This window comes from Balaenoptera ricei, chromosome 8 (genome assembly GCF_028023285.1).
Source record: "Balaenoptera ricei isolate mBalRic1 chromosome 8, mBalRic1.hap2, whole genome shotgun sequence".
Taxonomy (NCBI): domain Eukaryota; kingdom Metazoa; phylum Chordata; class Mammalia; order Artiodactyla; family Balaenopteridae; genus Balaenoptera; species Balaenoptera ricei.
The window spans coordinates 58,695,647-58,722,557 of record NC_082646.1 but is presented as its reverse complement, the minus strand read 5'-3'; the positions used below and the strand labels follow the sequence as shown (position 1 = coordinate 58,722,557).

General features: G+C 47.4%; 1 protein-coding gene across 1 annotated transcript in view; it reads right to left on the bottom strand.

Annotated features, from left to right (window-relative positions):
- LOC132370156 (guanylate cyclase 2D-like) overlaps positions 1-6,795 on the bottom strand; it is a 50,751-nt gene extending 43,956 nt beyond the window's left edge. The window contains 1 exon segment of the mRNA XM_059929904.1: positions 6,727-6,795. Coding sequence (XP_059785887.1) covers positions 6,727-6,795 — 69 coding nt within the window.
- Positions 6,796-26,911: the final 20,116 nt, after the last annotated feature.

Below are 26,911 nucleotides of genomic sequence, written 5' to 3'. Positions count from 1 at the left end.
GGTGGTTTGACTTACCCGAGGCCACCAAGCAAGGACAAGATGGGAAGTAAAGATGGTCTCCAAGGATCCTGACGAGATTTCTAAGTGAACAGAGAAAATTCTGTTAGGATCAAAGTGGTTTGGGGCAATGGAGACAGTTCCAGGTGAGTGTGGAAATTTTAGGGGTGGAAACTGCTCTGAGGCTGAGGAAGGATCTTGGAGACAAAGGCTGAGTTAAGTGAACTCATCCTGCCACCTGGGGTGGATTCCAAATAACCACTTAACAGCCCGCACAGGAGCTCCAGGTACACTTCTGTAAAGTGGGAAATTAACATTTTAATGTGGAACTCGACTTGCATCTCCTCAGGAGGCTGGGTGTAAATTTGCCATCTGTTTCAGAAGGCTGAGTTTTTCCCTAGGCATTTATTTTATGTGTTGTTGTCACTCGTGATCCCTGCCAGGGATTTATCGCAAGGACCAGGCCTGGCTTGAATTGCCTTGGAATGAGCTTGTCAACTAGCAGCAACCTGCAGAAAGCCAAGACCTTCAATAAATGAACAGAAAACCAACGTCGTGTTTCACTGGAGCAAGTGGAGAGTCCTGCCCTGAACACAAAAGAGCGAGCAGGCTTTGGATCATAAGCTGGTCCCCTGGCCCTGATCCTGAGGAGGAATATGGTCCACACTGCAGCGCTCCTGTTTTAGCAAGTGGCTTGTAGAGAGCAGGGCTTCCCTGAGACTGGGAGAGGACCCAAAGGAAAAGTGGCGGTGCTCTATTTGCCCTTTTCCTCCTCATAAGCCAGCGCCTAAAACCTGCCAAGGTGCTGCAGGCCAGTGTAGACTTGAGTGGGACCGTACCCACCCCGGTCTAAACCTGCTTCTGCAGCCCCCAAAGCTGCTCACCACGGTGAGTGACAGGCTCTGCCACTTGAGGGTCTGCCCCTTCCACCAGCAGCATGTGACCCCACTCCCTGTCCTGGCTTGAGCAGGATCTTTGCCTTCATTCTTCATAAAGCTCCTCCCATCTGTGAGTCCAGCTTGTTGAGATTCACCCCTTCATCCGTCTGTGACGTCAACCTTTTCTGAGCCCTTATTCTATGCCAGCTCTGTCTTTGGTACCAAGGAGACTGGGTTACTAAGCCAAGGCCCCTGCTGTAACCTAGTGGGAGAGGCAGAGGATTGCCACCTAGTGGAGGGTGTGTTATAGGGAAGAACAAATCTGACTCCATATTAGATCTGTTTCTTTTACTTTAACCTTTGTATTCTACTGCTTTTGCTTCAAGTTAAGAGTGTTGCCAATAGCCTGAAATGTACAGGATAACCCATTCTCAAGGCTCTGACCTTTAAAGGTATAACACTTTCCCATTCATACAGAGATAAAAAATAATATTTGTCTTCTTGGAGGTTTACAGGAACAACAGGTGACCTGACCTGTATGGACAGCTGCAAGAACAAAGGATTCTGACATCAAGAAGTTTTTAAGAACCAACCACGCCCCTCCCTCACCTTGCCTTTAAAAATGCTTTGCTGAAACCCTTCAGGGAGTTCAGGGTTTGGGGGGCATGGCCGGCCCCTTTCTCCTTGCATGGCCCTGCAATAAACATTTCCCTGCTCCAAACTCTGACGTTTAGGTCTGTTTGTCCTCACTGTGCTTCGGGTACATAAACTTGCGTTTGTTCAGTAACAAGTGGAGGCACAAAAGGAGGTGGAAGCAACCCTCTTTGGCATGGATCCTGTGGTCTGGTGAATCTCAGCCCCTCCCCTCCTCATGCATGTGCTGGACCCCAATCTCCAGCAAAATGATTGAGCAGGACAGAGGCAACAGAGGGCAAGCTGGCAGAGACGTGTCAACTGACAAGGAGCCAGCAGCAAATAGTAAGAAGTAGATGGGAGAATCCAGAAAACTGTGAGCAGCAGCCTGATGAGAAAGTGAACCACACTTGTCAGGGGGGCCCGTGGCAGCGCCCTGGAGGGCATGAGGCTAAGAGTTTGCAGCCTCAAGTCCTGTCCAATTCTTCTCTGTGGCCCCAGGACCCCAGAAAGCTCTGGCCCAGCACGGTTCTGCAGAGCTAGCCACGTTCTGAGAGCAGGGCTGAATGCGTGAGGTGACACCAGGGCGTGGAGACCTGGGACACCCATGCTGGCTCCATGTCGAGGGCCCTGGCAGTGAGTCGGGGCGGGAGGCAGCTCCTCCCTGTCCTGCCAGACCACCAGCTGGCACCTCCAAACAGGCAGCCTGCCACTTCCCACTCTGACATCTGAGGCCACCCTTTGGGGCCATCTTGTTTCCTTTAAGATTGCACTACTTGTGGGACTTCCCTGGAGGTCCAGTGGTTAAGATCCCGAGCTTCCACTGCAGGGGGTGTGGGTTTGATCCCTGGTTGGGGAACTAAGATCCCACATGCTGCGTGGTAGCGTGCCCCCCCCCCCCGCAAAAAAAAGATTGTGCTACTTGTGATGTGCCTCCCAACCTCACTGCCATGTTCCCTCACCTCCAAAATGCAGACCCTAAGCCTCTGTCAGATATCTGGCTATAACATGACACCTACTGGGATATCATATCTGACAGCTTTTTTTGCTGTTGTGCCTTTTCTAAGACTAGAACCAGCTGCCAATGGTCTCCTTGGGCAGGATCTCTCAGCTTCTCCTCCCACTGTCAAATTTTCATCGTTGGATTGTCACAGTGGGTACAGGACACTATAGGCAGGTCAGACTTGTGCTGGGCTGAAAATGCCTCTGAACTGGCTTGTGACCTTGGGAGCCTGTCTCCTCACCTGCCTAATGGGGGACAATTGTGCCTGCCTCCTGGGGTTGCTGTGAGGTTTGTGTGGGTGGCAAGTGCGCCTGGCACGGGTTGGGAGGTGCGCAGCAAATGTCTGTTAGGGGTTCTGGAAAGCATGGGGCCAGGCAGCAAAGTGCAGAACCTGTGGGTTTTATAGGATGGAAACCAGATCCTAACCCATGGATGGGTCAGAATTCTCTCTCCTTACTGAGCCTTGATCTGTGTCTACATGGGGAACGTTCCAAGGGCTGAAAGCTTGCAATTAAGGCCATAGTAGACTCCAAAGAGAGGAACACTCTTTAGGCAAACCTGAATGCCAGCTCAATGAGAGATGACTGCCAATGCTCATGCCCCAGCTGTGTGTGCGTGTGTGTGTGTGTGTGTGTGTGCGCGTGCATACACGCATGCAAACATGGGATGCGATTGCTTGTACAGCTGACGCCTGCACTCCAGGTTTGGGCTGTGGCAGGACGTGACACTCCATCTGAGTGCTGCGTCTGACTTTTGGAGCCTTCTTTCAGACAGAGGCAGCCAACTGGGCCCAACATGCTTTCTGGAGCCAGCCTCACAGCTGCTGTTTCCATTACAGGGAGGAGCCTAGCTCTGGTAGGGGCCGCGTGGCATCAGCTCCCAGATCCCAGCCCCAGGTCAGGGCATGACTGGGAAAGGGGACTCTGGGCAGGGGTAGAGAGGGGGTGTGGACCCAGAAACACTGGTCCAGGAATAGGTTGAGAAAGCAATGTTGGTCAGGGAGTTAAATGGAGCAGTGATCAAGTAGTGATGGGGTAAGAAGGAGAAACAGTTCAGAACACAGGTGTCATAGATGGGGAAGAGGTAGAAAGCCAGGGAAAAGGGCAGAGAGGGAAAAGAGTCCATAGAATCAGAAGCAACAGAAACAGAGGAAGGGAGAGAGGGAGAAAGAGATTCAAGAAAGAAAAATTAAGATAGGAAGTAGATGTTCAGAGAGGGAAATAAAATCATAGAAAGAGGAAAGAGAGAAACTCCAAGAGAATCAGAGGCAGACAGGGAAATAGTGTATGATAAAGAGACAAGGAGCAAAAAGAGAGGTGGCAAATAAAAGGGAGTATGCCAGAGATGGGAGGAGGAAGGGCAGAGCCTGGAGGGGCCTTAAGACCTACCACATTCAAACCTCACTCCTATTTTCCAGATGAGAAAACTGAGGCCCAGCAAATCAGTGGCAGAATCAGCCTTAGAATACAGGTGACAAAGCTAGTGAAAAGGGAAAGAAACCTGGAGAAGAGATGAGAGTCCAGCAGAAAGCCCCAAATGTTTGAGGATCAAGAACAGAAGGGGTGGAGGACTTCCCTGGTGGTCCAGTGGTAAAGAATCCGCCTTCCAATGCAGGGGACGCGGGTTTGATCCCTGGTCAGGGAACTCAGATCCCACATGCCATGGGGCAACTAAGCCCCACGCGCCACAACAACTGAGCTCACACGCCTCAATGAGAGAGCCTGCGTCTGCAAACTACAGAGCCCATGCAACCTGGAGCCCACGTGCCACAGCTAGAGAGAGAAAACTGCACGCTGTAACTAGAGAAGAGAAAGCCTGCGTGCCACAGCTAGAGAGAAGCCTGTGTGCCGCAACAAAGATCCCACATGCCGCAACTAAGACCCGACGCAACCAAAAATAAATTAATTAATTAATTTTAAAAAAAAACAAAGAAGAGGTGGGGTGGGGAGAGGGCCTGGGGTCTGGCCCACAGGCTGGGCTGCTGTGATGGGGAGACCCTGGGCACCCAGAGCAGGGAACACCTGGCCTCTCCCTAAGTTGGGGGGCTGGCACTGGCCCACAGACCTGAGGACCTCCTGCCTGTCCAGGTCCCAGCTGCAGACAGAGAAACTGGGGGTGTGGTATGGGCTGAACCAATACTAACGCAGTGATTTCCACTTCCACACATTCTTATCTAGTCCAGTCATTTAGCTCCTCAGACCTCTTCAAATTAAACCAATAAATCAGAAGGAAGCACCCTGGAGGTGGGCACACTGGCAGGCCTAAGAAATGTCAGCTGACAACCAAGAAGGAGATGGAATAATCGTGAACAACAGATACCAGAAGTCAGTGTTTCTCAATCTGTGACCAAGCAGAGCAGGGGCACCAGAGTCGTTAACAGTGAGCCTGCTTAACAATGATTCATAGTTATCAAGATTGTGTAACCACCCTAGTGAACGCTGCTTACTAAGGTACAGAAGCATAATACGCATTTTAGAGAAAGGGTGTCAAATCAGGAGTCCAGCAATGTATTCTGAGGGTACAAGAATTCTTTGAGAATTTTTAACCCTGTGTTTTCCTTATTTGACATTATTTTTAAAATTCTCTTCCCAGTTATGGGAGCAAATGATTTCCTTTGCAGTGACAATTCAAAGTTAAAAGAGATTTTCATAGAATAAGATTTGAATTTCTTGGTCAGTGTTAAGGACTGACCATTGAGCGGTCAGTTCAACAAATGTTGACCTTTACTTCCCCTTTGCCAAGTCCTGGGCCCATATGGGAGTTGGCCTGGCACAGGGTATCAGAGCACAGAAAGGGTTAGGAAGTTACCCACATGAAGGAGGGGGGCAGTGCCTATGATGGCAGACTGGTTATATATGATCAAATAAGTAAATATATTCAGCATAATGGAAGCCAGTTTTCTCACTGTTAGAGGAGGGAGTTACAAATATGGAAAGAGAGAAAAATAGAATTTTCTGTGTGATGTTGGAGTAGAATTGGAGGTAGTGGGATGAACACGTGGTTTTTCCAGATAGATATGCTTCCTAGCTCTTTCCACTGAGAGGAGCTGGAGTAGTAACATTCCAATAGCAATGAGCACCCTTAACACTTAGATCTTAGCTTCTAAAAGGAACTGGGGATCCTTGTTTCTGGGCTTATTCCAAGCCTGGAACAGGGAAGGAAAAAGATGAGCCTGGAAAAGCTCATGGAAAGTAAGGAAGTGCTCAAAGAATGACTGGGATATATCAAAAAGACACAGAAGTTGCTGGTCAAATCTGGACTACTCTGTGTGTCAAAATAAATAATAAGAATAACAGATTATAACTCATTGAATAAGAAACCAGAAGTCCAAACTGTCAGGGAGGGAGGGAAAGAAGGAGGAGGGAGGGAGACTTTGATGTAGAATGGGTTACTGATACAGTTTCAGAATACTTCCCCACAGAATACTTATTCATCACAAATGGAAAAGAAATAATTTTCTGCAGTAATTTTCCTGTGGAGAAGCTTGGCAAGAACCATCAGAGTGATCAAAGTGAACATCACCAGTAATGGAGCAAATGAAATCATGTGCCACCTGATGGGAGGCACTGAGCAGAACACAACATCACTTCTGTGATGTTCCTGCTCAAGGTTCTAATCATGAGGTAGCATCAGACAAACCAAAGTTGAAGGGCATCCTACAGAATAACTGGCCTGTAATCTCCAAAAGCATCAAGATCATGAAAGTCAAGGAAGGGCTGAGGAGCCATTCAAGTCTGAAGGAGACTAAGAGGCACAGCACAACACAAGATTTTGAACTGGATCCTTTGGCTCTAAAGGACATTATTGGGACAATTAGAGAAACATGAATCGGGTGTAAGGAGTAGATTATAGTAATGCATACATGTTCATTTCCTGATTTTGATGTTCCTATTGTGGTTATGTAGGAAAATGTCCTCGCTTGGAGGAAACACTAAAATATTCTTTCAGGGAAAATATAAATTACTGGCACTCGCAACTTTTCTGTAAATGTGAAATTGTTAAAAAGCTTTTTTGATCTTCCCACAATAAAACTCCCAAATAAAGTTTTTCATCTGAACAATGCCAAACCTTCAAGGAATGAATAACCCCGAATTCATAAACACTTCCATACGAAAATCAAAGTAGGTGTGATAAAGAAAAATGGTAAGCTTATAGAATATATGAACATGTATGTAAAAAAATCCCAAATAAAACTGCAAGCTAAGTCTAGGGCACCAGAGTCCAAGGGCCTTTCTTGAGAGTCAGCTGGCGGGCCCTCCACTCCTTGTGTTGCAGGAGCGCCATCTTGGATCCTGAGGGCCGCCCCCTTGAGAGGTGACCCAGCCTGGGCCGCTGAGGGACTTCCTGCAGCAGGTTGCCAAACTACCCCTGAATTGCCTACTTTGGATTGGTATATGAGAAAGACATGAACTCCTCTTATGTTTAAGATGCTATTATTTGGGGATTTCTGTCATTCACAGTCAAATCTTTTTTTTTTAATTTTTATTTATTATTTACTTATTATTTTTATTTTTGGCTGTGTTGGGTCTTCGTTTCTGTGCGAGGGCTTTCTCTAGTTGCGGCAAGCGGAGGCCACTCTTCATCGTGATGCGCGGGCCTCTCACTATCACGGCCTCTCTTGTTGCGGAGCACAGGCTCCAGACGCGCAGGCTCAGCAGTTGTGGCTCACGGGCCCAGTTGCTCCGCGGCATGTGGGATCTTCCCAGACCAGGGCTCGAACCCGTGTCCCCTGCATTGGCAGGCATATTCTCAACCACTGCGCCACCAGGGAAGCCCCAAATCTTATCTTAACTAATATTGATCAATAGCAGATTCAAGGAGAAAAGCCATATTTTCATCTAGTAGGTTTTTTAGAAAAGGATTCAGTGAAATTCGATGTTCATAATTTTAAAAAGAACTCTTGGCAAACTTGGAAGAGACAAAAACCTCCTAAACCTCGTAAAGAATACCTACACAACTCCCGCAAACAAACATTATGGTCAACGGTGAGTTGTTTTTTAAAAAATCCTCTTTAAAATTAGGAACAGGACAAGGATACTTGCTGTCACAAATTCTATCCAATTCGGTTCTGGAGCCCCTAGTCAAGGCAATACAGTAAAGAGAAGAAATGAGAAGTACAAAGATATGAAAGGAAAAACAGAACTCTCATTGTTTACAGATGATATTGTCTACGTGGAATCTACAAACAATCCTGAAACAAATCATTAAAATAATAGCATTTAGGAAGTGGGTGAATATAAGATAAATACATTAATAGCAGCTGCATTTTTATATCCTGGCAACATAAAATTCAAAAATGTAATTTTTTTTTTTTTTGGCCCCGCGGCATGGTTGCAGCATTCCCCACCAAGGATCGAACCCGTGCCCCTGGCAGTGGAAGCACAAAGCCCTAACCACTGGACCTCCAGGGAACTCCCAAAACTGTAAGTTTTTTAAAAGATGCATTTACAATAGAAACAAAAATTTAAGTGTACCTTGAAATAAATTTAACAGAAAACATGCAAGCTCTTTTGCGAAGAAATATTTTATTGAAAACATTTTATTGAAAAACATTAAAGACCTTTAAAAAGTAGGGGATATTGAAGATTCATGGATAAAAAATCATCAATTATTGGTGTCAATTATCTCCAAATTGATGTATAGATTCCATATCATTCCAATCAAAATTCCAGCAGATCTTTTGGAGAATTTTGCAAGTCAATTTTAACATGTTTTTTTAAAATAGACAAGCAAAAAAGCCAAGATACTCTCCCAAAAGAAAAATCAGGTGAGTGGCCTGCCCTAGCAGCTATTGAGACTTATCATAAAACCATAGAAATTAAGAAAGTGTGGGTGTTGACATAGGTGATAAACAACTGGAGCAATGAAACAGAATAGATACCCTAGAAATAGGTCCTTGCATATGTGGAAACTTGATCTATGACAGCTGTATTGCAGATGAAGAAAGGACTGTTCACTGAATGGCGCTAATACTTCTCGTTAACTTTTGGCAAAAAATGAAGTGTGATCTGCACCTCACACCAGACACAAAAATCAATTCCAGATGCATTAAGAGCCTAAATTTGAGAGCCAACTTTTCTGTTAATTTTTGGAGAACATATAGAACATATACATTGCTTTATGAACTTAAGATTGAGGACTTTTTTAAACAAGACATTAAAAATGCAAACATAAATGCAAAAGTGCAATAAATTTTATTGCTATAGAGTTTAGAACTTATGGTCATCAAAAGATACCGTAGGGCTTCCCTGGTGGCACAGTGGTTGAGAATCTGCCTGCCAATGCAGGCGACACGGGTTCGAGCCCTGGTCTGGGAAGATCCCACATGCCGCGGAACAACTAGGCCCGTGAGCCACAATTACTGAGCCTGCGCGTCTGGAGCCTGTGCTCCGCAACAAGAGAGGCCGCGATAATGAGAGGCCCGCGCACCACGATGAAGAGTGGCCCCCCGCCACTTGCCGCAACTAGAGAAAGCCCTCGCACAGAAACGAAGACCCAACACAGCCATAAGTAAATAAATAAATAAATAAAGGAGTTCCTTTAAAAAAAATAAAATAAAATAAAAAAGATACCATAAAGAAAGTGAAAACATGATCTGCAAAATGGGTGTGGCAAATTTTATTTTCCGAAGATGGCTGCAACAATATCTCCCATCCCACATGCTCTTTTAGAACCTTGCCACTCCCCATCAAGAAGCAGAATCTACGTCCTCTGCCCTTGGACCTGGCAGGCGCTTGTTGGCGCTTGCCTTGACCAATAGGGTACAATCAAAGTGATGATATGTGACTTCCAGGTCTAGGTCATAAAAATGCCATACATGTTAACCTCCATCCCCTGCTTCTGGCCTCCTCCCCCCCTCCCCACCTGCACTTTGCAGGTGACACATTGCTGCTTTCTGGTTCAGACCCTCGCCTTCACCACATCTGATATGCTAATATTTGCCTGGGCTTGGTTTCTCCAGCTGTCTCAGCAAGACCCTCCCCCAACACCACCTGGCCTAGGCCTTACTTGGGGCATATACTTTCACAGGCTGCAACTTGAGAGGTGGAGAGAAGCACAGAAAACAGAAAACGGAAGTCAAAGGCATATCCAACTTCCATTTGTGCTGAGGAATGGGGTAGAGAGGGATGGTCTGGAGTAAGTGCACATGAGAACACTCAGAGTGGGGGGCCCTGTCCCCACCACTGCCTGGTACTGTCCTCCAGAGTCATGCCCAGTAAGGGTGGAAAAGGTTGGGACTTAGAGAGTTCAGTTCTTGCTCTGCCCCTGATGTGCTGTGTGACTCTGGACATGTCAGTTTGCCTCTCTGGGCCTCAGCTTCCTTAACACCAAGGTTCCTCTGTTTGTTGTTTTCATACATATAATAACTAGCAAGGGGCCTGATATATGGAGTAGATGCTCCATAAATGCAGTTGAAGGCATGGTCTCTTGCCCTGCCCCCCGCATATTTCCTACCTAGCAAACTTCTGCTCATTCATCAAGACCCATCTCGTGTATCACGCCTGCAGGACGTCTCCCCTGTGACTCATAAAGCTACCTGGGGCTCTCCATGCTTCTCTCCCTCACAATATGGAACTCTGCCTCCTATCTCAGCTACCCCTGACTGTGAGCCCTCTGAGAGCAGAAATCATGTCGGAACCACCCCTGCATCCAGAAGCCAGCCCCAGGCCTGGCACAAAGCAGGCACCAGGAAATGGCTGCCAAACTGATTATTTAATCAGCACATAATGAAATTTGTTCCTTTAAGATGACCCAGGGCTTCCCTGGTGGCGCCGTGGTTAAGAATCCGCCTGCCAATGCAGGGGACACGGGTTCGAGCCCTGGTCCAGGAGGATCCCACATGCCGTGGAGCAACTAAGCCCCGTGCGCCACAACTACTGAGCCTGCGCTCTAGAGCCCGCGAGCCACAGCTACTGGGCCTGCGTTGCGCAACTACTGAAGCCCGCGTGCCTAGAGCCTGTGCTCTGCAACAAGAGAAAACACCACAATGAGAAGCCCGCGCACCGCAACGAAGAGTAGCCCCGACTCGCCGCAACTAGAGAAAGCCCGCGCGCAGCAACGAAGACCCAACATAGCCAAAAATAAATAAATATATATATATATATATATATATATATATATTTTTTTTTTTTTTTTTTTTTTTAAAGATGACCCAGAGGGGTCCATTCTGGCTGACGGCCACTCAGCATGCATTACCGGCCAGACTGGGAAGTGAGCCCCCAGGCTTCTTTGAGATTCCTGTGAGTGAGGCCAGTCACCAGACTGTTGGGGAAAGTCCTCGGCTTCCAGACAGCTGTTTTCTCAGCTGATCTCATGATACACATGAGCAGCGGTCCCCAACCTTTTTGGCACCAGGGATCGGTTTCATGGAAGACAATTTTTCCATGGACGGGGGAGGGGTGGTGATGGTTCAGGTGGTAATGCGAGCGATGGGGAGTGATGGGGAGCGACAGATGAAGCTTCGCTCTCTTGCCTGCTGCTCACCTCCTGCTGTGCGGCCCGGTTCCTAACAGGCCACGGACTGGTCCAGGCCCAGGGGTTGGGGACCCCTGCACGCGAGTGTCTCATGTATTCTTTTATTTTCCAATATTGGCAATATTCCAATAGTGCTATACTTTTTTCTAGTAAGATCTATAGACATATATGAGGATATTAATTTTCATCAATGCCGATTTAAATGCATATTCGTACCTTTCATGCCTTAGTCAAACGGCACAGGGTAAACTCTCAGTTATCTGCATGTGGATTGTCCATGACTCCCAGGTGGCTTTCCTGGGCCTCCTGGGCCACCTTCCCCTTATTGTCTGATGCTAAGGACTCAACCTTTCCAATTTAACCTGAACCAAAAGAAATCTGATGTCCTGAGGCTTGCTCACACACCTCTGGCCTGTTCCAGTCCAGTCTGGCCCAGTTCAGCTGAACTTGAACTGAACTCAGACAAGAGGCAGCCCATGAACCAAGCTGTAGCCCCTCAACAAGCCCCACTGTGGGAGCCAGTCTGTCCCTGCACCCCTCTACTTGCTTCCTCATTGTCATACAGTTCAGCCTAGGACTCTGTGTTCCAGAAAGACCCTTGGGGCTGCAGAGTGGAGATAGGCAGGAGAAGGACAGACTGAGGCAGGAGACCAGTGTCTCAGTTGCTATGATGCCTGGCCCTGGATCCCTTGGTCCACCCCCAAATTCTAGGGTGGCCACAGGAAACAGTTCCCATACCTGCTGACAGCTTCCCACTCCAAGCAACATCCTCTATTTTCTGCCCAGGGAAGAGAAGTCTTTCCCAGGAAACTGCTCTGCCCTACGGACACCTCCAGGGCCCCAGGGAGACTGAGCTTTATTGTTTTTTCTCCTCACTTTCGCCACTGCCTGATTTACTCTTAGGATCACCCTCCAAAACCTGTGTGCATCCAAGTTCTTGTATCAGGATCTGCTTTTGAGGGAACCCAAAAGAATACGCCCTGGGAGGAGGCTGGTGCAACCGTGCAGGGAAGAGGTGATAAGGGCCTAACTAAGGAGAGGGGTTGTGAGGATGCAGAGAACTCGTTGATCCCAGAGAAGTTTTAAAGATAGAATGGATGGGACCTGGCAACTAATTAGATATAGGGGACAGGGTGGGAAAAAGGGAAGAGGCAAGAGTGACTCCCAAGTTTCTAATTCAGGCATCACCTTTACTGTGATAAGAAAAGATGAAGAAGTAAATTTGGCAAAGAAAGATTTGAATGGATTACAATTTCAAATTTTATATATATTATAGTTAATCCTCATACCAACCTTGTAAGATATTCATAAATATATTGATTTCTCATAATATCAAAAAGAAAAAAGGGATTTAAAGTGGCTTATAAGATTTTATAAAAATACAAGATGATGGATCTATAGCATTGAATATCAATCAATGGAATGTTAAAGGCAGTTGTTAAAATGATGATGTAGAATATTTAATGCCTTGGAAAGATGTTTACAGCATTTTATTGAGTTAAAAAATCAGCCCACAAGAATATTTATAGATGAATGCTAACTGTGGAAGTATGTAAGTGCTTGGGTACATATAGTGGATTTCAACTGCAGACCACTCAGATGTACCAAAAAAGTGGTAACTTTATTTTTTGGCTAAATTTATTTCTATTATGAACCCCCATTCTGAGGTGGAAACTTAATCTCAGACATTTCTGGGTCCTCCACCCAAACAAAACACCCCCTCCTTTTCCCTGTTCCTACAGGTAGGTCCTCAAGTGTCATCTGTCCACAGTGGTGTCCCCCTGAGACATCCCAACAGCCTGCCCAAGCCCTGGCTGTCAGTCCTCACTGAGCACTTCCTGGTCAAGCCTTATTCCCGACTATGTGACCCTTCAGTTCCAGGCAGCTTTCTTAGTTACTGCAGGGCCCCTGTGGTGGGCATAAAAATGTCCCTCCCCCCCCCCCCCAAGACATATTCACTTTCTAATCCAGAACCTGTGACTATTACCCAATATGGCAAAAGATGCATATTGCTTATAGGGCAAAATATATGATTAAGATAAAAATCTTTAAAAAAAAAAATCTGGTCCCATAGTTTCAAAGAGGAGGAAACTGAGGTCCAAAGAAATGAGTTCCCTTACCCCAGATCACCCCTAAGGGCTCCTGATTTTTCCTCTTCCCTTCTTCTCATCAGAATAAAATATAATGGGGCAGGATAATATAGAAAAGTGCTACCAGTGGATACAATGAATTCATTTATAATGTCATCATTAACTGAGCACCTATATACCCAATGTCCTGCTAAGCCCTAGGGGTGGAGGACCTCTGCCCTCACTGATCTTAGATGCTAGTGGAAAGAAGTATCTTCCATCACCTTTTAAAAATTGGTCTCCTGTATCCAGAAACTCTAAATATGCATCTCCAACCCATCAGAGGCCAATAAAATGTTCTACTTCTTTTATTCTGCACATATTTTACGCATTAATTGGGTGCCTCAACCCAGGCAGAGATAAACTGAAAGAAAGGCAGTGAGTGACTCTTGAACCCTGCCTTGTTCAGCTCCTCTTTGGTTCCTTACCTAGGCAGACATGGAGAGATGAGGTACACGGATACACACATGGATGGAGAGGATAGAGAGCAGAAGACTGAGATGTTTATTTTAGTCTCACCTAAGAAATTTTTAAAAATTATTTATGGGTTTATATTATAATTTATTGATGATTTTGATGATTTGCTTAGTTTAAATTGTTATATGTATTTGTTTATAATTTTCATCTTAACGTATTTTTGAAATTGTGTTTATTTTTATCTTATTTATAAGGTAAGTTTTTTATTGAGATAATTGACATATATGTTTCAGGTACAAAAACATAATGATTTGATATTTGTATTGATATATATTGCAAAATGATTATCACAATAAGTCTACTTAACATCCATCACCACATGTAGTTACAAAATTTTTTTTTCTTGTAATGAGAACTTTTAAGATCTACTCTCTTAGCAACTTTAAAATATGCACTACAGTATTATTAACTATAGTCACCATGCTGTACATTACATTCCCAGGACTTATTTATTTCGTAACTGGAAGGGGTTTTTTTTGTTTTGGCTGTGTGGGGGTCTTCATTGCTGTGTGTGAGCTTTCTCTGGTTGCGGCGAGGGGGGGCTACTCTTTGTTGCGGTGCACAGGCTTCTCATTGCAGTGGCTTCTCTTGTGGAGCACGGACTTCAGTAGTTGTGGCACGCAGGCTCAGTAGTTGTGGCGCACGGGCTTAGTTGCTCCGCGGCATGTGGGATCTTCCCGGGCCAGGGCTCGAACCCATGTCCCCTGCATTGGCAGGTGGATTCTTAACCACTGCACCACCAGGGAAGCCCATAACTGGAAGTTTTTACCTTTTGATCTCCTTCACCCATTTCTCCAGTGCCCCCCACTACCGTCCCCCCTGGCAATCATTAAACTGTTCTCTGTATCTATGAGATCTATTTGGGGGATTTTTTATTTGTTTTAGGTTCCACATATAAGTGAGAACATACAGTATTTGTCTTTCTCTGTTTGACTTATCTAACTTAGCATAATGCCCTCAAGGTCCATCCATGTTGTTGGTTTGACAAGATTTCATTCTTTTTTATGTTTGAATAATATTCCATTATATATATATCACATTTTATTTTATCCATTCATCCACTGATGGACACTTAGTTGTTCCCGTGTGTTGGTTATTGTGAACAATGCTGCAATGAACATGGAGGTACAGATATCCTTTCAAGTTAGTGTTTTCATTTTCTTTAGATAATACCCAGAAGTAGAATTGCTGGATCATATGGTAGTTCTATTTTTAATTTTTTGAGGAAGTTTCATACTGTTTTCCATAGTGGCTGCACCAGCTTACATTCCCACCAGCAATGCACAAATGTTCCCTTTTCTCCACATCCTCACCAACACTTGTTATTTCTTGTCTTTTTGATAATAGCCATTCTAACAGATGTGAGGTGATATCTCATTGTGGTTTTGATTTACATTTCCCTGATGATTAGTGATATTGAGCACATTTTCATATACCTGTAGGCCATCTGTATGTCTTCCCTGGAAAAATGTCTATTCAGATCCTCTGCCCATTTTTAAATACGATTGTTTGGGGGTTTTTTCTGAGTTGTGTGAGTCATTTAATATGTTTTGAATATTAACCCCTTATCAGATATACGATTTGTAAATATTTGCTCCCATTTGATAGGTTGCCTTTTTCATTTTGTTGGTAGTTTCCTTTGCTGTGCAGAAACTTTTAGTTTGATTTAGTTTCACTTGTTTATTTTTGCTTTTGTTTAAGATAAGGATCTTGAGAGAAGGCATTTATTCTGGATTATCCAGGTGGGTCTTAAGAGCAATCACGTGTATCCTTATGAGAGAAGCAGAGGGAGATTAGACAGCCACGACAGAAAGGTGCAGCCACAAGCTAACAAAGGTTAAAAGCCACTAGCAGCTGAAAGAGGCAAAGAGCACATTCTCCCCTAGAGCCTCCAGAGGGAATGAGACCCTGCCAGCACCTTGATTTCAGCCCAGTGAGACTTATTTTGGACTTCTGGCCCCCAGAACTGTAAGAGAATCAATTTCTGTTGCTTTAAGCCAGCAAGTGTGTTGGCAATTTGTTACAGGAGCCACAGGAAGCTGATGCAGCTACACACCAGGTGCACTGTGATTGTACTTCTTGTGTGTGAGCCACAGGAACCCAGGTGCTAGCTCTTCAGCATGCACCGCGACCTCCAGGGGCCCAGGACCTCCCTCCACCCCCGCCCAGCCTCTCCAGGGCTGTGGAACATTCCACGAGGCTCTATGGGCCCAGCTGCTTGGACTTCTTCAGTCATCTCTGCTCTGCTATCCAGAATCTCAGAAGGCTGCAAGAAAGTCAAGTGCCCGGACCTCTCAGGCTGTGCTGAGAGAGGGGACACAAAGTGGTGGGGTTGTGGAGGGAGATGACGTAGGACCCCTTCTTAACACCCGCAGTTCCTCGCCTTCCCTCCAACTCTCCCGCTCTGCTCTCCATTAGAATACTCCCTGTCTGGCCTGGAATCTGGGTTGCTTGACTCCATCAATTCTTCCAAATGTGGCGCTTATACTCAAACCTCAAAAGCCAAATACTTGCTTCCTTTATTATCTGCATTCCACTGTGGCATGAAGGTTTGATCCCCTCGCAGCCTGGGCAAGGGCATGGAATTAAAGGAACTATGGAGGAGGGAAAAATAAACATTTACTAGCTCAATTACATATATATATATATATATATATATATATATATATATATATATATATATATAAATTTATATTAAAATATATTTATATATTTTATATGAAATATGTATTTAAAATATATTTTAAAATATATAAGTATTATATATGAAATATATAAAAAATATATATATTAAAAGATATATTTTTATATGTAATCCAAAAGAAATACTACCAAAAAAGATTAAAAGTGGTTATCTTTGGGTCACATATTTTCTTCCTGGTGCTTTACATGTCCATTTCCCAAAATATCTAACATTAACATGTATTATTTTTGTAATTGAGGAAAAACTGTTATTCTAAAGAACTTATTTAAAGGGCATAACATTTAAAAAACTTTTAAAGTAGGCATGGGAAGAACCAAGCACAGGAATAAAGCTTCAGGCACCTAAAGATGGATGAGTCTGCTCTGGGAAGGACACAGGTTTTGCTTTCGGCTTCCCAGCAGCCAGTGAGCATGAGAAGCTCGGCCACGGTGCTCATGAGATTGAAACAGACCAACTGCTCAGAAGGACTGCTATTCTTAGGCCTAAAAGCAGACAGGCATTTCTGCCAAGATCTGTTAGACACATACTCTTCATCTGCTTTTATACAGAGAGGAAACTGAAACTGAGTGGTAAAATAAATGTCTGGCCCAGTGATGCAACTACAAAGAGGCGGAGCTGGTATTTGAACCCATAAAATAACTCTGCAGAGCGAGCCTTCTAAAACATGAGTCATAGGAGAAGGTGGTCAAAAAGTACAAATTTCCATCTAGAGGATAAACAAGTCCTGGTGATGTAATGTTACAGCATGGTGACTATAGTTAATAATACTGTATTGGGGCTTCCCTGGTGGCGCAGTGGTTAAGAATACGCCTGCCAATGCAGGGGACACGGGTTCGAGCCCTGGTCCAGGAAGATCCCACATGCCGCGGAGCAACTAAGCCCGTGTGCCACAACTACCGAGCCTGTGCTCTAGAGGCCGCGAGCCACAACTACTGAGCCCACGCACCACAACGACTGAAGCCTGCGCACCTAGAGCCCGTGCTCCACAACAAGAGAAGCCATCGTGATGAGAAGCCCACACACAGCATCGAAGAGTAGCCCCTGCTCGCCACAACTAGAGAAGGCCCGCGTGCAACAACAAAGACCCAAAGCAGCCAAAAATAAATAAATAAATTTTAAAATAATAATAATAATACTGTATTGCATATTTGAAAGTTGCTGAGAGAGTAAATCTTAAAAGATCTCATCACAAGAAAAAAATTTTTGAGACTATGTATGGTGATGAATGTTAACTAAACTTACTGTGATACTTTGCAATGTATACATATATCAAATCATTATGTTGTACACTTAAAACTAATACAATGTTATATGTCAATTATATCTCAATAAAATAAATCAAATCAAGTCAATTACGTCATTCCTAGGCTCAAAACCTCTAAGGGTTCCTTAACTCATTCAGGGCAAAAAATCAAAGTCCTTACAATGATCTCTTAAGGCCTGGTAAACAGGCCCAGTAACTGCCCTGCCCTCATGCTCCTGTTCCCCTTCTTCACCCCAACTAGCCAGGTAGGTCCCGCCTTAGGGCCTTTGCCCAGGCTGTTCCCCTGGCCAGGAACACACCCCCCATAGATTCATCTGTATGGCCAACTCCCTCACCTCCTTCAATCCTTGGTTCAAAGGTCCTCTTCTAAGGTGCCCTATACCAACCACCCTGTTTAAAATTGTAACCCACTCCCCTCCTCACACCCCACACGCCCCCTTGCACTGCTCTGCTTTTATCCATAGTGCTTGTCACCTCCTAACGCTCGCTGTGCTTGCTGTTTGTCATCCGCTCCCTCTGCTAGAAGGCAAGCTCCACAAGGACAGGATTTGTGACTTTTGTTCACTGATGTTACTTAGTGCTGTTTGCAGAACCTGCCACACTCTAGATGCTCACTACTTGTTGATGCTCAGAGAATGCTCCCCACGTTGCCCGGCACATAGTAAGTGCTCAGAGAGTGCAGCTCTATCTTGGGATGGTCAGGGGCAGGGCCACTTCCTAGGCATGTATTGCATTGGGTCAGGTCCTGCACTGAGCACTGGGGATGGGGATAAGCCTGTCCTCAAGCACTTCCCATTCTGATGGGGAACACATGCCAATAACATAAGGGGGATAGCAAGACAAATGTTTTAAGGTGTCAAGATAAGGTGGAATTCATGTGTCAAAAATCACCCCGGGGCTTCCCTGGTGGCGCAGTGGTTGAGAATCTGCCTGCCAATGCAGGGGACACGGGTTCGAGCCCTGGTCTGGGAAGATCCCACATGCCACGGAGCAGCTGGGCCCGTGAGCCACAACTACTGAGCCTGCGCATCTGGAGCCTGTGCCCCGCAACGGGAGGGGCCGCGATAGTGAAAGGCCCGCGCACCGCGATGAAGAGCGGTCCCCGCACCGCGATGAAGAGTGGCCCCCGCTTGCCGCAACTAGAGAAAGCCCTCGCACGAACTGAAGACCCAACACAGCCAAAAATAAATAAATAAATAAAGTAGCTATAAAATTAAAAAAAAAAAAAAAAAAAAAAAATCACCCCGGACACTTTCATATGGGTTTTCTCACTAAATGCTCATAAGACCTACAGCTAGGTATGAACAGCCCTACTTTACACCCAAGTAAACTGAGGCTCTGTGTGTCAGGTAACCTGCCCAAAGTCAGGTTAGTGAGTGAGTCATTTGGACTCAGGGAGATCTTGGGGGGGTTCAGCAGAGCTGGCAATTGAAGGGTGAGCAGGATAGTAACAGAAAGAGAAGGCTGGACTGCACATCCCAAGTGGCAAGGACAGCAAGATGTGGTGGCCTGGGGTGTGTTCAAGGGCAGCCAGAATCAGGTAGGGGCTGCTCTGTCTGGCTTGCCACTCTGGCCCATGCTCAGGTGGGGAAGGGGCCCAGGGACCCACCGGGGGATAGGATGTGCCAGGCTTCCTACCAAGATGGGGTGAAGCCTGTAGTCATGGAAACAGCCTTACCCTTGGCCTCAGCCCTCATGAGCAGGACTGGCTCCCTGACCCTGGCCTCCTTGGGTCTGCTTTACGCTTGCAGCTTCCCTGGGTTTGGAGCTCTGGTTCCTCAGCAGCCACCCTGGCCACTTGGTCAGAGCCTGTAGAAACAACTTCCAGGCCCCTCCACTCAATCTGCTGTGAGCCTGAGGACCACTGAAAAGCAAGCCAGACCCTTTGCCCGTGCTCCTCAGCAGTTTAGGCTTAAATAGAGCAACTGGCCGCGTATATAAGGATAAAGATGGATCCTTCTATATTGAATTTTTTTTCTTTTAATTCTTGTGCTAAGATTATTATAATTTATATAAGAGCTAAGATTTATTGACCACTAACTATGCACTTTTACATCCTTTATTTAATTTCATTCTTGTAAAAACCTTACAAGATAGGAATTACCTCTCCCTTTTATTGAGGACCCTCGATTTATGCAAAGCCACTACTGATCAGTGACTGAGACTCAATCATTCATCCCCTCATCTTTTCATTTATTTACTCTTCATCCCTTTTTGAGCAGCCGCCCCACCCTGCTCCCACCCCATGCCAGTCTGAGAAAGTACCGGTGGCCTGTGACTCAGGTCTGACTCTTCATCAGGCATTCAGATTCTATCTCAAGTAACATTTATTGTGAGCCTTCAGTGTTGAGTGTACTATCCATGGCTTAACATTTAATTCTCATAGCAGTGCACCAGAAGGGAATCTGCTGTCCCATTTTACAAGAAAGAAAACAGAGGCTCAGAAAAGGGAAGTGATTTGTGTCAGTCTAGCCCGCTGGTGAGGGGCAGAGCCCAGGATCCAACAGGGGAGAATCTTACATATTCAATTCCCACCTCAGGTTTCACATTCCAGCCTCACATTTGTTCTCGGGTTCTTACATCCCTCTAGCTGGGTCCTGCGGTCTAATTCCTCTCAATTGAAACAGCCCTGAGATCTAATAGCCCAGCTCCCGGCAGGCTCTGCAGGAGAAAACTAGCAGAGGAAAGCAGTCTCTGCAGGCTCACACAGGGTTGGGGTGAGGTACCTCCAGGCTGGAAAAGGCCCAGGCAGCCCTGGCCATGGGTCACGGTCTCTCCCCTCTCCCCCTCAGGAAGGCCGTGCTAGGACGCTGTGAGTCCAACATGCTCCCCTGACTGTGCTGGGGTGCCTGCCTGACAGAGGGACAGCGTGGGAATTCAGGCTGGCCAGGGCTTTGGGAAAAACCGAGACCACCCCTCAGCCGGGTTAAGGAGGCTAAGGCCTGTGGAAGGGAAGGGGGCCTCTAGGATGGGAAAGGGGTCCTGAGAGAGGAAACGGGAGAGAAGAACACAGAAAAAACAAGGAGAGAGGGACAGAGAGGGAAACACAGATGCAAAGAGCAAGTAGAGGGAGAAAGGCAGAGGGAGGAAAAAGACAAAGCCAGAGGCAGAGAAACCGAAAAACAGCCACACAGAGAGAAAGGAGAGAGGGACATGGCGATAGAGGCGAGAATGGCATACAGAGAAAGAGTGAAGGGAAGAAGGATTCCTCCCACCCCCTGGCTGTGGAGGCAGGGAGAGGCCTTGGGCAGCTCCTCAGCTGGGGCTCAGCCTGCTGGACTCCAGGAAAGAGGCAGGGACGGCCCCCATCCGGAAGCAGTCAGGGTCCCTCCAGGAGGAGGGCGTGGGGAGGGAGTCAGACATGAGCCACGTCTGGAAAGAGGAAGCAGCAGAATTTTGCAAAGGCTGAGCTGGCAGTGGGCAGGGAGGTTGCACAGACCGGGTTCTCTGGTCTGGGATTTCTCAGCGGGCAGAGAGGACAGAGGTCCCGCCCCATCCGTCCCGTCCCATCTGTCTTGGGCTCTGCAGGAGGACTGGGTGGGAATCTCAGAGAGAAGCCCACCCCCCGCCTCTTTGCAGGTGGAAAAGAGAGGCACCAGGTGGGAAAATGTGTAGCCCAAGGTCACAGGGTTTCCAGGTCTTCTATGAAGGCAGCACCTCTCCCTCATTCATTCATTTAGTACCTCATTTATTCAACAAGCATTAACCTAGCACCTGCCACGCGCTAAGAAGCACCGTGCTAGGTCCTAGGGGTACGTTGATGGTTAGCACAGGCCTCTGCTCCCCAGAGCTCACAGTCTGACAACACGGTGCGCTAAGTGCTGTGGTAAAGGGAGACTCTGGGGTGTGGAAGCTGGTGGGGGCGTCCAAGGGCAGCTCCCTAAGGAGGGCTATCAGGGCAAATTGAGAGGTGAGTAGGAGCCATCCAGGAGGAGAGGGGAGGGAGAGCGTGCCAGGCAGAAGAAACTGAGCAAAAAAAAGTACAGATGCATCAAGGTCACAAAATTCAGCTCACTCTGCACTTTCACAAGGAAGCTATAATTATTTTGTTTGTTACTAATCTGACTTTCCTCCCTAACCACTCCTGCCTCGGTCAGCAGGAAAAAATTGCATAATGTCGTCTAACGTGGTTTCAATCTCGGTCTGATCTGATCATTTAAACAGTCTCTTTTGGTAATATTCGGTCTGCCTTGTATGAAAACGTTCCATTCCTCAGGTAGCTTCCACCCCCACCTGCCTCTCAGCTATGTGTGTGTAAAGGGGACCTTAATGTGAGCAACCAGGCAAGTACAGGATTACCTGGGAGAGGCAGATGCTGTCAGTATCGCCCGCTTCTCCAGGGCGACGCTGGGTTCCTCAAGGGAGGTCTCTAGCCAGGGCCACGCCCCCACTGGTGTAGCTGGCTCATCTGGCTCCACCTTGGCTTGTGGTGCCCATAGAATCACAGCCTCTGCCTTGTTCCCCATCTACCCCCTGCCCAGTCCTCTACCCTCCCGGGCCTCTTAGCTCACTGGCTCTTAATTTAGTCTCCTGGTCACTTGGAATTCAGGACAGCCCAGGGAAGCACATGCTCAGGCCTCCTTCTCTTGGACCACACTGTAAGTCCAAGTTTACAGGGTGGCATGCCCCTGTTGCTGCATGGTATTGCATAGAATGAATGTAGCATCTCCTTCTCTTGTACATTTTCCTCCAATTTTTCGCTGTTATTAACAATCCTGTAATAAATAGCTTTGTGCCGTCCTCTTTGGGCACATGTGCTGCTGTTTCTCTGGGGTAGATTCCAAGAGGTGAGTCGCTGGGTCAACTACACCAAGATAGTGCATTTTATAGTCTGATAGAGTCTGTCAGTCTGTCAGTTGGGCTCCAGAAAGGCTACACCAGCTTACATTGCCAGCAACTCTCATCAACATTGGATATCATCAATATTTTTCAAAATTCGTCCACCTTATAGGTGAAAACTAATTTCCATATCAACGTTCATTTTGAACTGGGGGAGATTGCCAGTGCAGGTGGAGAGGGAGATGTGGGAGGAGTCAGAGAAGGGAAGGTGGATAGCATGTAGAGTGGGAAGGGCTTGGACCTGTCTCTGGACACAGTCACGGCAGGGGAGCCTCGAGAAGGAGGAGCCCTCAGAAGCGACTGAGAAGGCAGAGCCTAGAGAAGAGGGAAGAAGCAGCTAGGGGAGGGGAGCCAATCATTGGCATTAAGTGGGTGTCTGAAGAAGGAGGGCATGTCTAGAGTACCCAAGACACTAAGAGGGCTAGCCGGTCAAGACCAAGTGAGAGGTGTCCACTGAATTTGACAAGGAGTTTGCGGGGGGACTTGGTGGAGAGCATGGTCAGTGGCGTGGTGTGTGCGCTAGACTGCACCAGGACGAAGCAGGAAAAAGATAAGGGACAGCGAAGCATGCAGCACTGCATCTGTAAGCACGAGATTGGTCCTATTGAAGTTCACCCGCCTGGAGGCTGGGCCCCACCTCCTGCGAGAAGCAGATGCAATCCTGCTTCTCCCTCCGTCCTCCCCTCTCCCCAGCACCCTCCCAATCCCCAGGTTCAGTAGGAGCCGTCCTACTGCTCCAACTAATAAGGTCTCTCATGGCCAGCGTTGTGGAGGAGGGGTATGGAGTACAACGTGATGATTTGAGATGAAAAATCTGAAGGGCCAGGCAATTCTCCCAACAATTCCACTGTTTATCTGAAGCTTAAAGGTTATTAGAGGGTGTAGAAGAGGGAATAGTTTCATGGGGAAAGAACGAGAACAAAGAATTCCCCATGTGTTGTTCCTGACATAGAGTAACTTTGGTCACTGCCCTCTCTTCCCTGGGGACATCCTCCTCTTCACTCTCCCCAGATGTGGCACCCTCATGCCAACCCTAGGGGACCTCCATCCCAACACCAGTGATGACAGTCACAGATGAGTATTGGTCAGGCCTAAATTCTTCCCTCACAGTATCTCTTTTAACCCTCACAACAACCTGATGAAGAAAGTACAGGGTATCATTACCCCCATTTTACAGGTGAGAAAACTGAGACTCAGGGAAGTGAAATGACCAGCCCAAGATTACCCAGCCAGGAGGTTGCAGACACTGACTCCAAAGCCTCTGTGTGCTTCTAACTCCCACCTAGTCAGGCTCCCCTAAACCAGGCCCTTCAAATCTTGAGGTCATGTTGACCACCTGCTCTATCCTTGGGGAAAGCCCAGGCCTGCCCCTTTCCTCTCCACTTCCCCAGGTAGAAGTTCTGTTGTGCTTTAGGGAACAACGGGGCCAACATGATTGGGCGGAGATTTTTACTGGCTGTGTGACCTTGGGCAAGTCATTCCCCCTCTCAGGGCAATTGTTTTCTCCTCCATAAAGTGGGGATAATAATCTAACCTGCTAGCATGATGGCGAAGAGGAACTGAGTTGTACATGAAGGACCAAGTGACTTGTCTCATCCCAGAGAGTTCTGTTCGTTCTTTCCTCCAGTTTCCATTACCTGGACCTCCCCTAACCGTTTCCTGCCAGAGGCCTGGTCCTCTGCATGGAACTACCCAGTGATGGTCTTTCTGTGAGGTCTGAGCAAGGGCTCATGTTTGCTTTGGGTGACCTAGAATATCTCCCTGGTCCCTGATATTAGCCTCCCCCTAACCTCTCAGCCTAAGGGGCCCCTTGCCCCAAGATGCTGATGGACCCTGAAAAAAAATAAGGCTGGAGTCTCTTGGCTAATTCCAGGGTAACCACTGGGTCCTCATCTGAAACACGCACCTTGACTCGGAGGCTGACAGGCCAGCAGTACTTGATGGGTCTTCGTTCAATGTTCTCTGACTTGTTCGCTTGGAGGAGATTTCTCATGTGGGCACACGTTCTCACACACAAGCCTCGCTCACACTCTTATGCTCACAGTCAAGCCCACAGTCTCACGTACTTGTTGCCAAGAATATATACTCCAAGGAGTCGCCTACTACCAATTTAGCGGCTGTGGGAGGGGGCGGGGGGGGGGGAGGTGGAGGTTGCCGTCGGCAGCCAGTGGGCAGGATACAGAATTCTGGGGTGTGGGAGGTGTCATGGTCCTGCACAAATGGGGTTCTGTTTCAGCCCCCACTCCAAAAAGGGCATGACGCTTTTAGCTGGAAAGGGCGTTGAGCTCCTCCCATTACAGAGGAGAAAACCTGTGCGATACAGTCTCGGGCTGGAGAGAGGGACGGGCTACATCAGCCATGCTCACGGGTGCAGAAATGGAGCCTTCATGGGTAACTTCTGCTGCAGGTGGACACGACTTGGGTCAGTTCTGGGTTCCCTCAGACAATTGAGGGCTTTCCCCCTCCCCTCCTACCTGGGGCGATGGAGTTCTGGAGGTGGGTAGGGTGCATAGTGACAAGGCGATGGCAAGGGCCACCTGTCCTTGGTCACTTTCGTTCCACAATGGCAACCCCCACTGCTCCCTCATTTCCACTGGTGGCTCTGGTCACCAACATCTCTCCCCACTGGCATCCACTGAAGGGCCCACATTCCCATCTGATCTAAGACCCATCTTAGATCTGGGCAAAAGGGGCACCTGCCTGGGCCTTGCACTCTAAAGGTTCGTGCATATCACAGAGGCTGAAATGCAGATACATAGATATAGTCTGGTAAGAAATTATTTTGGAAATCCACTAACTGATTGAGCAAACAAAAAGACCAGAAATGGAAGTAAGAGACAAATTGCCCCCATCCCCGCCAGGCCAGAGGCCCCAGGGCTGAGAATACATCACTGTGTGAGCATCAAGCATTCCTGTGTCAGACAAGCTGAGGTGTCAGGAGGCAACCAGGCGTTGGAGAGGTGGGCCCCTCCTCACCCTCTCACATACCCAAGTGGGCTCTCAGCTTGCCCCCAGCATGCCTGGACCCCTTGGCTCAGCACTACCGGCACCATTAACTTCACAGCAAATCTGAGCACCCCTTGGAGGGGCTTTGATGCAGTAATTAAGTCAGGGCCAACAGGAGGGATGGTAATTGAGTGCAGGGAAGTGAGGTAGCAGCTTCAAGGTCCTGAAGAAAAACAGAAGCACAGAGGCATTCATGCGGGGCCTGGCCAAAGCTCTGGGGTTGGCAGGGGGAAGGCGAAAGGAGTCCCAGCTGTGGCCTCTTCCCAGACTCACCGAGCCTCAGAGCTGGAGGTCCCAGCAGCCTCTGTATAGCTGAGCAGGCAGGCCCAGAGGGAAGCAGGGACTCCTTCAAGAGCACACAGCTGAGCTGGAGTAGCAGCCAGGTCTTTGGTAAGTGGGCTCTGCCTACCTGTCCAAGTACTGCAAGAGCCCTAGAAGCTCTAGGGCTGTGTCTTGCTGCCATGTGGCTGCACTTGGTTTCTTCATCATAACATAGTGGTGTTAATGAGACCAAGGCACTGAGCCTCCCCTTGGCCCTAAGCTGGGCCCGTCATTTCCTGACTACAGCTCCCATCCCCAAAGACAAGTATAATCTTAAGAATACTTGGTCGAACTAGTAGATTCAGCAAATAGATTTCCTGCTGGCTAAACTACTTCCATCTCACCTGACCCATCCCCCCCCAAACCCCCAGACCCACACAAGGGAGCAGGCAGCCCAGGTCACATCTCAGGATGATCTATCAGCAGCTTGGGAGCAATTCAAGGACAGGACCTGGGTTGCACTCCTCCCTGGGTCCCAGCACCCAGCATGGAGCTTCTCACAGAGGCCTCAAGGGCACCTGGTGAATGAATGAATGAATGAGTGAATGAATGAATCACATCTCTCTTGCCCGGAATAATATCCTCATACCTGACATGGCACAGTGCCAGGAGAGACGTGTAGGATGGATGGATACATGATGTGCAGAGTGTCCTCCCTTTGTCCCTCCAGCTCTGTTCTCCACCTTTCCACACCCTGCTCTGGGCCCCAGAGGCTGACCTGAAGGGACTGCATCACTGGCTCAAGTGTCCTATGGCCTCTGGCTGGGTCAGCTGATGGGGAGCCCAGGAGGAGGGGGAGGGAGAGGAAGGGAGGAAGCCGCTGGGGACCTTACTGCTCAGGCTCCTCTCTGTGTGGTGCCTCAGATGGGCGGACACATCTCTTGACAAAGGGCAGAGCTCTTGTCAGGTCCTCTCTCCCCAGGTTCCATTAACATCTCCTCCCTCACCCCTCAGGCTCCAGGTACTATCCACCTGGCTGTTCCTAATGCTCAGGCACTGCGGGGTCCTGTGTGGTTTCCCTTCACACACACACACCCATCTTTATAAACTGTCTCTTTATTAAGCCCACCTTGAATTAGCCTGAATGAAGTGTGAACCTCTTTTCTACTGGGACTCTGTCTGATACACATGGGTAACTGGTTAGATGATTGGATGGATGGATGGATGGATGGAAGAATGGAACTA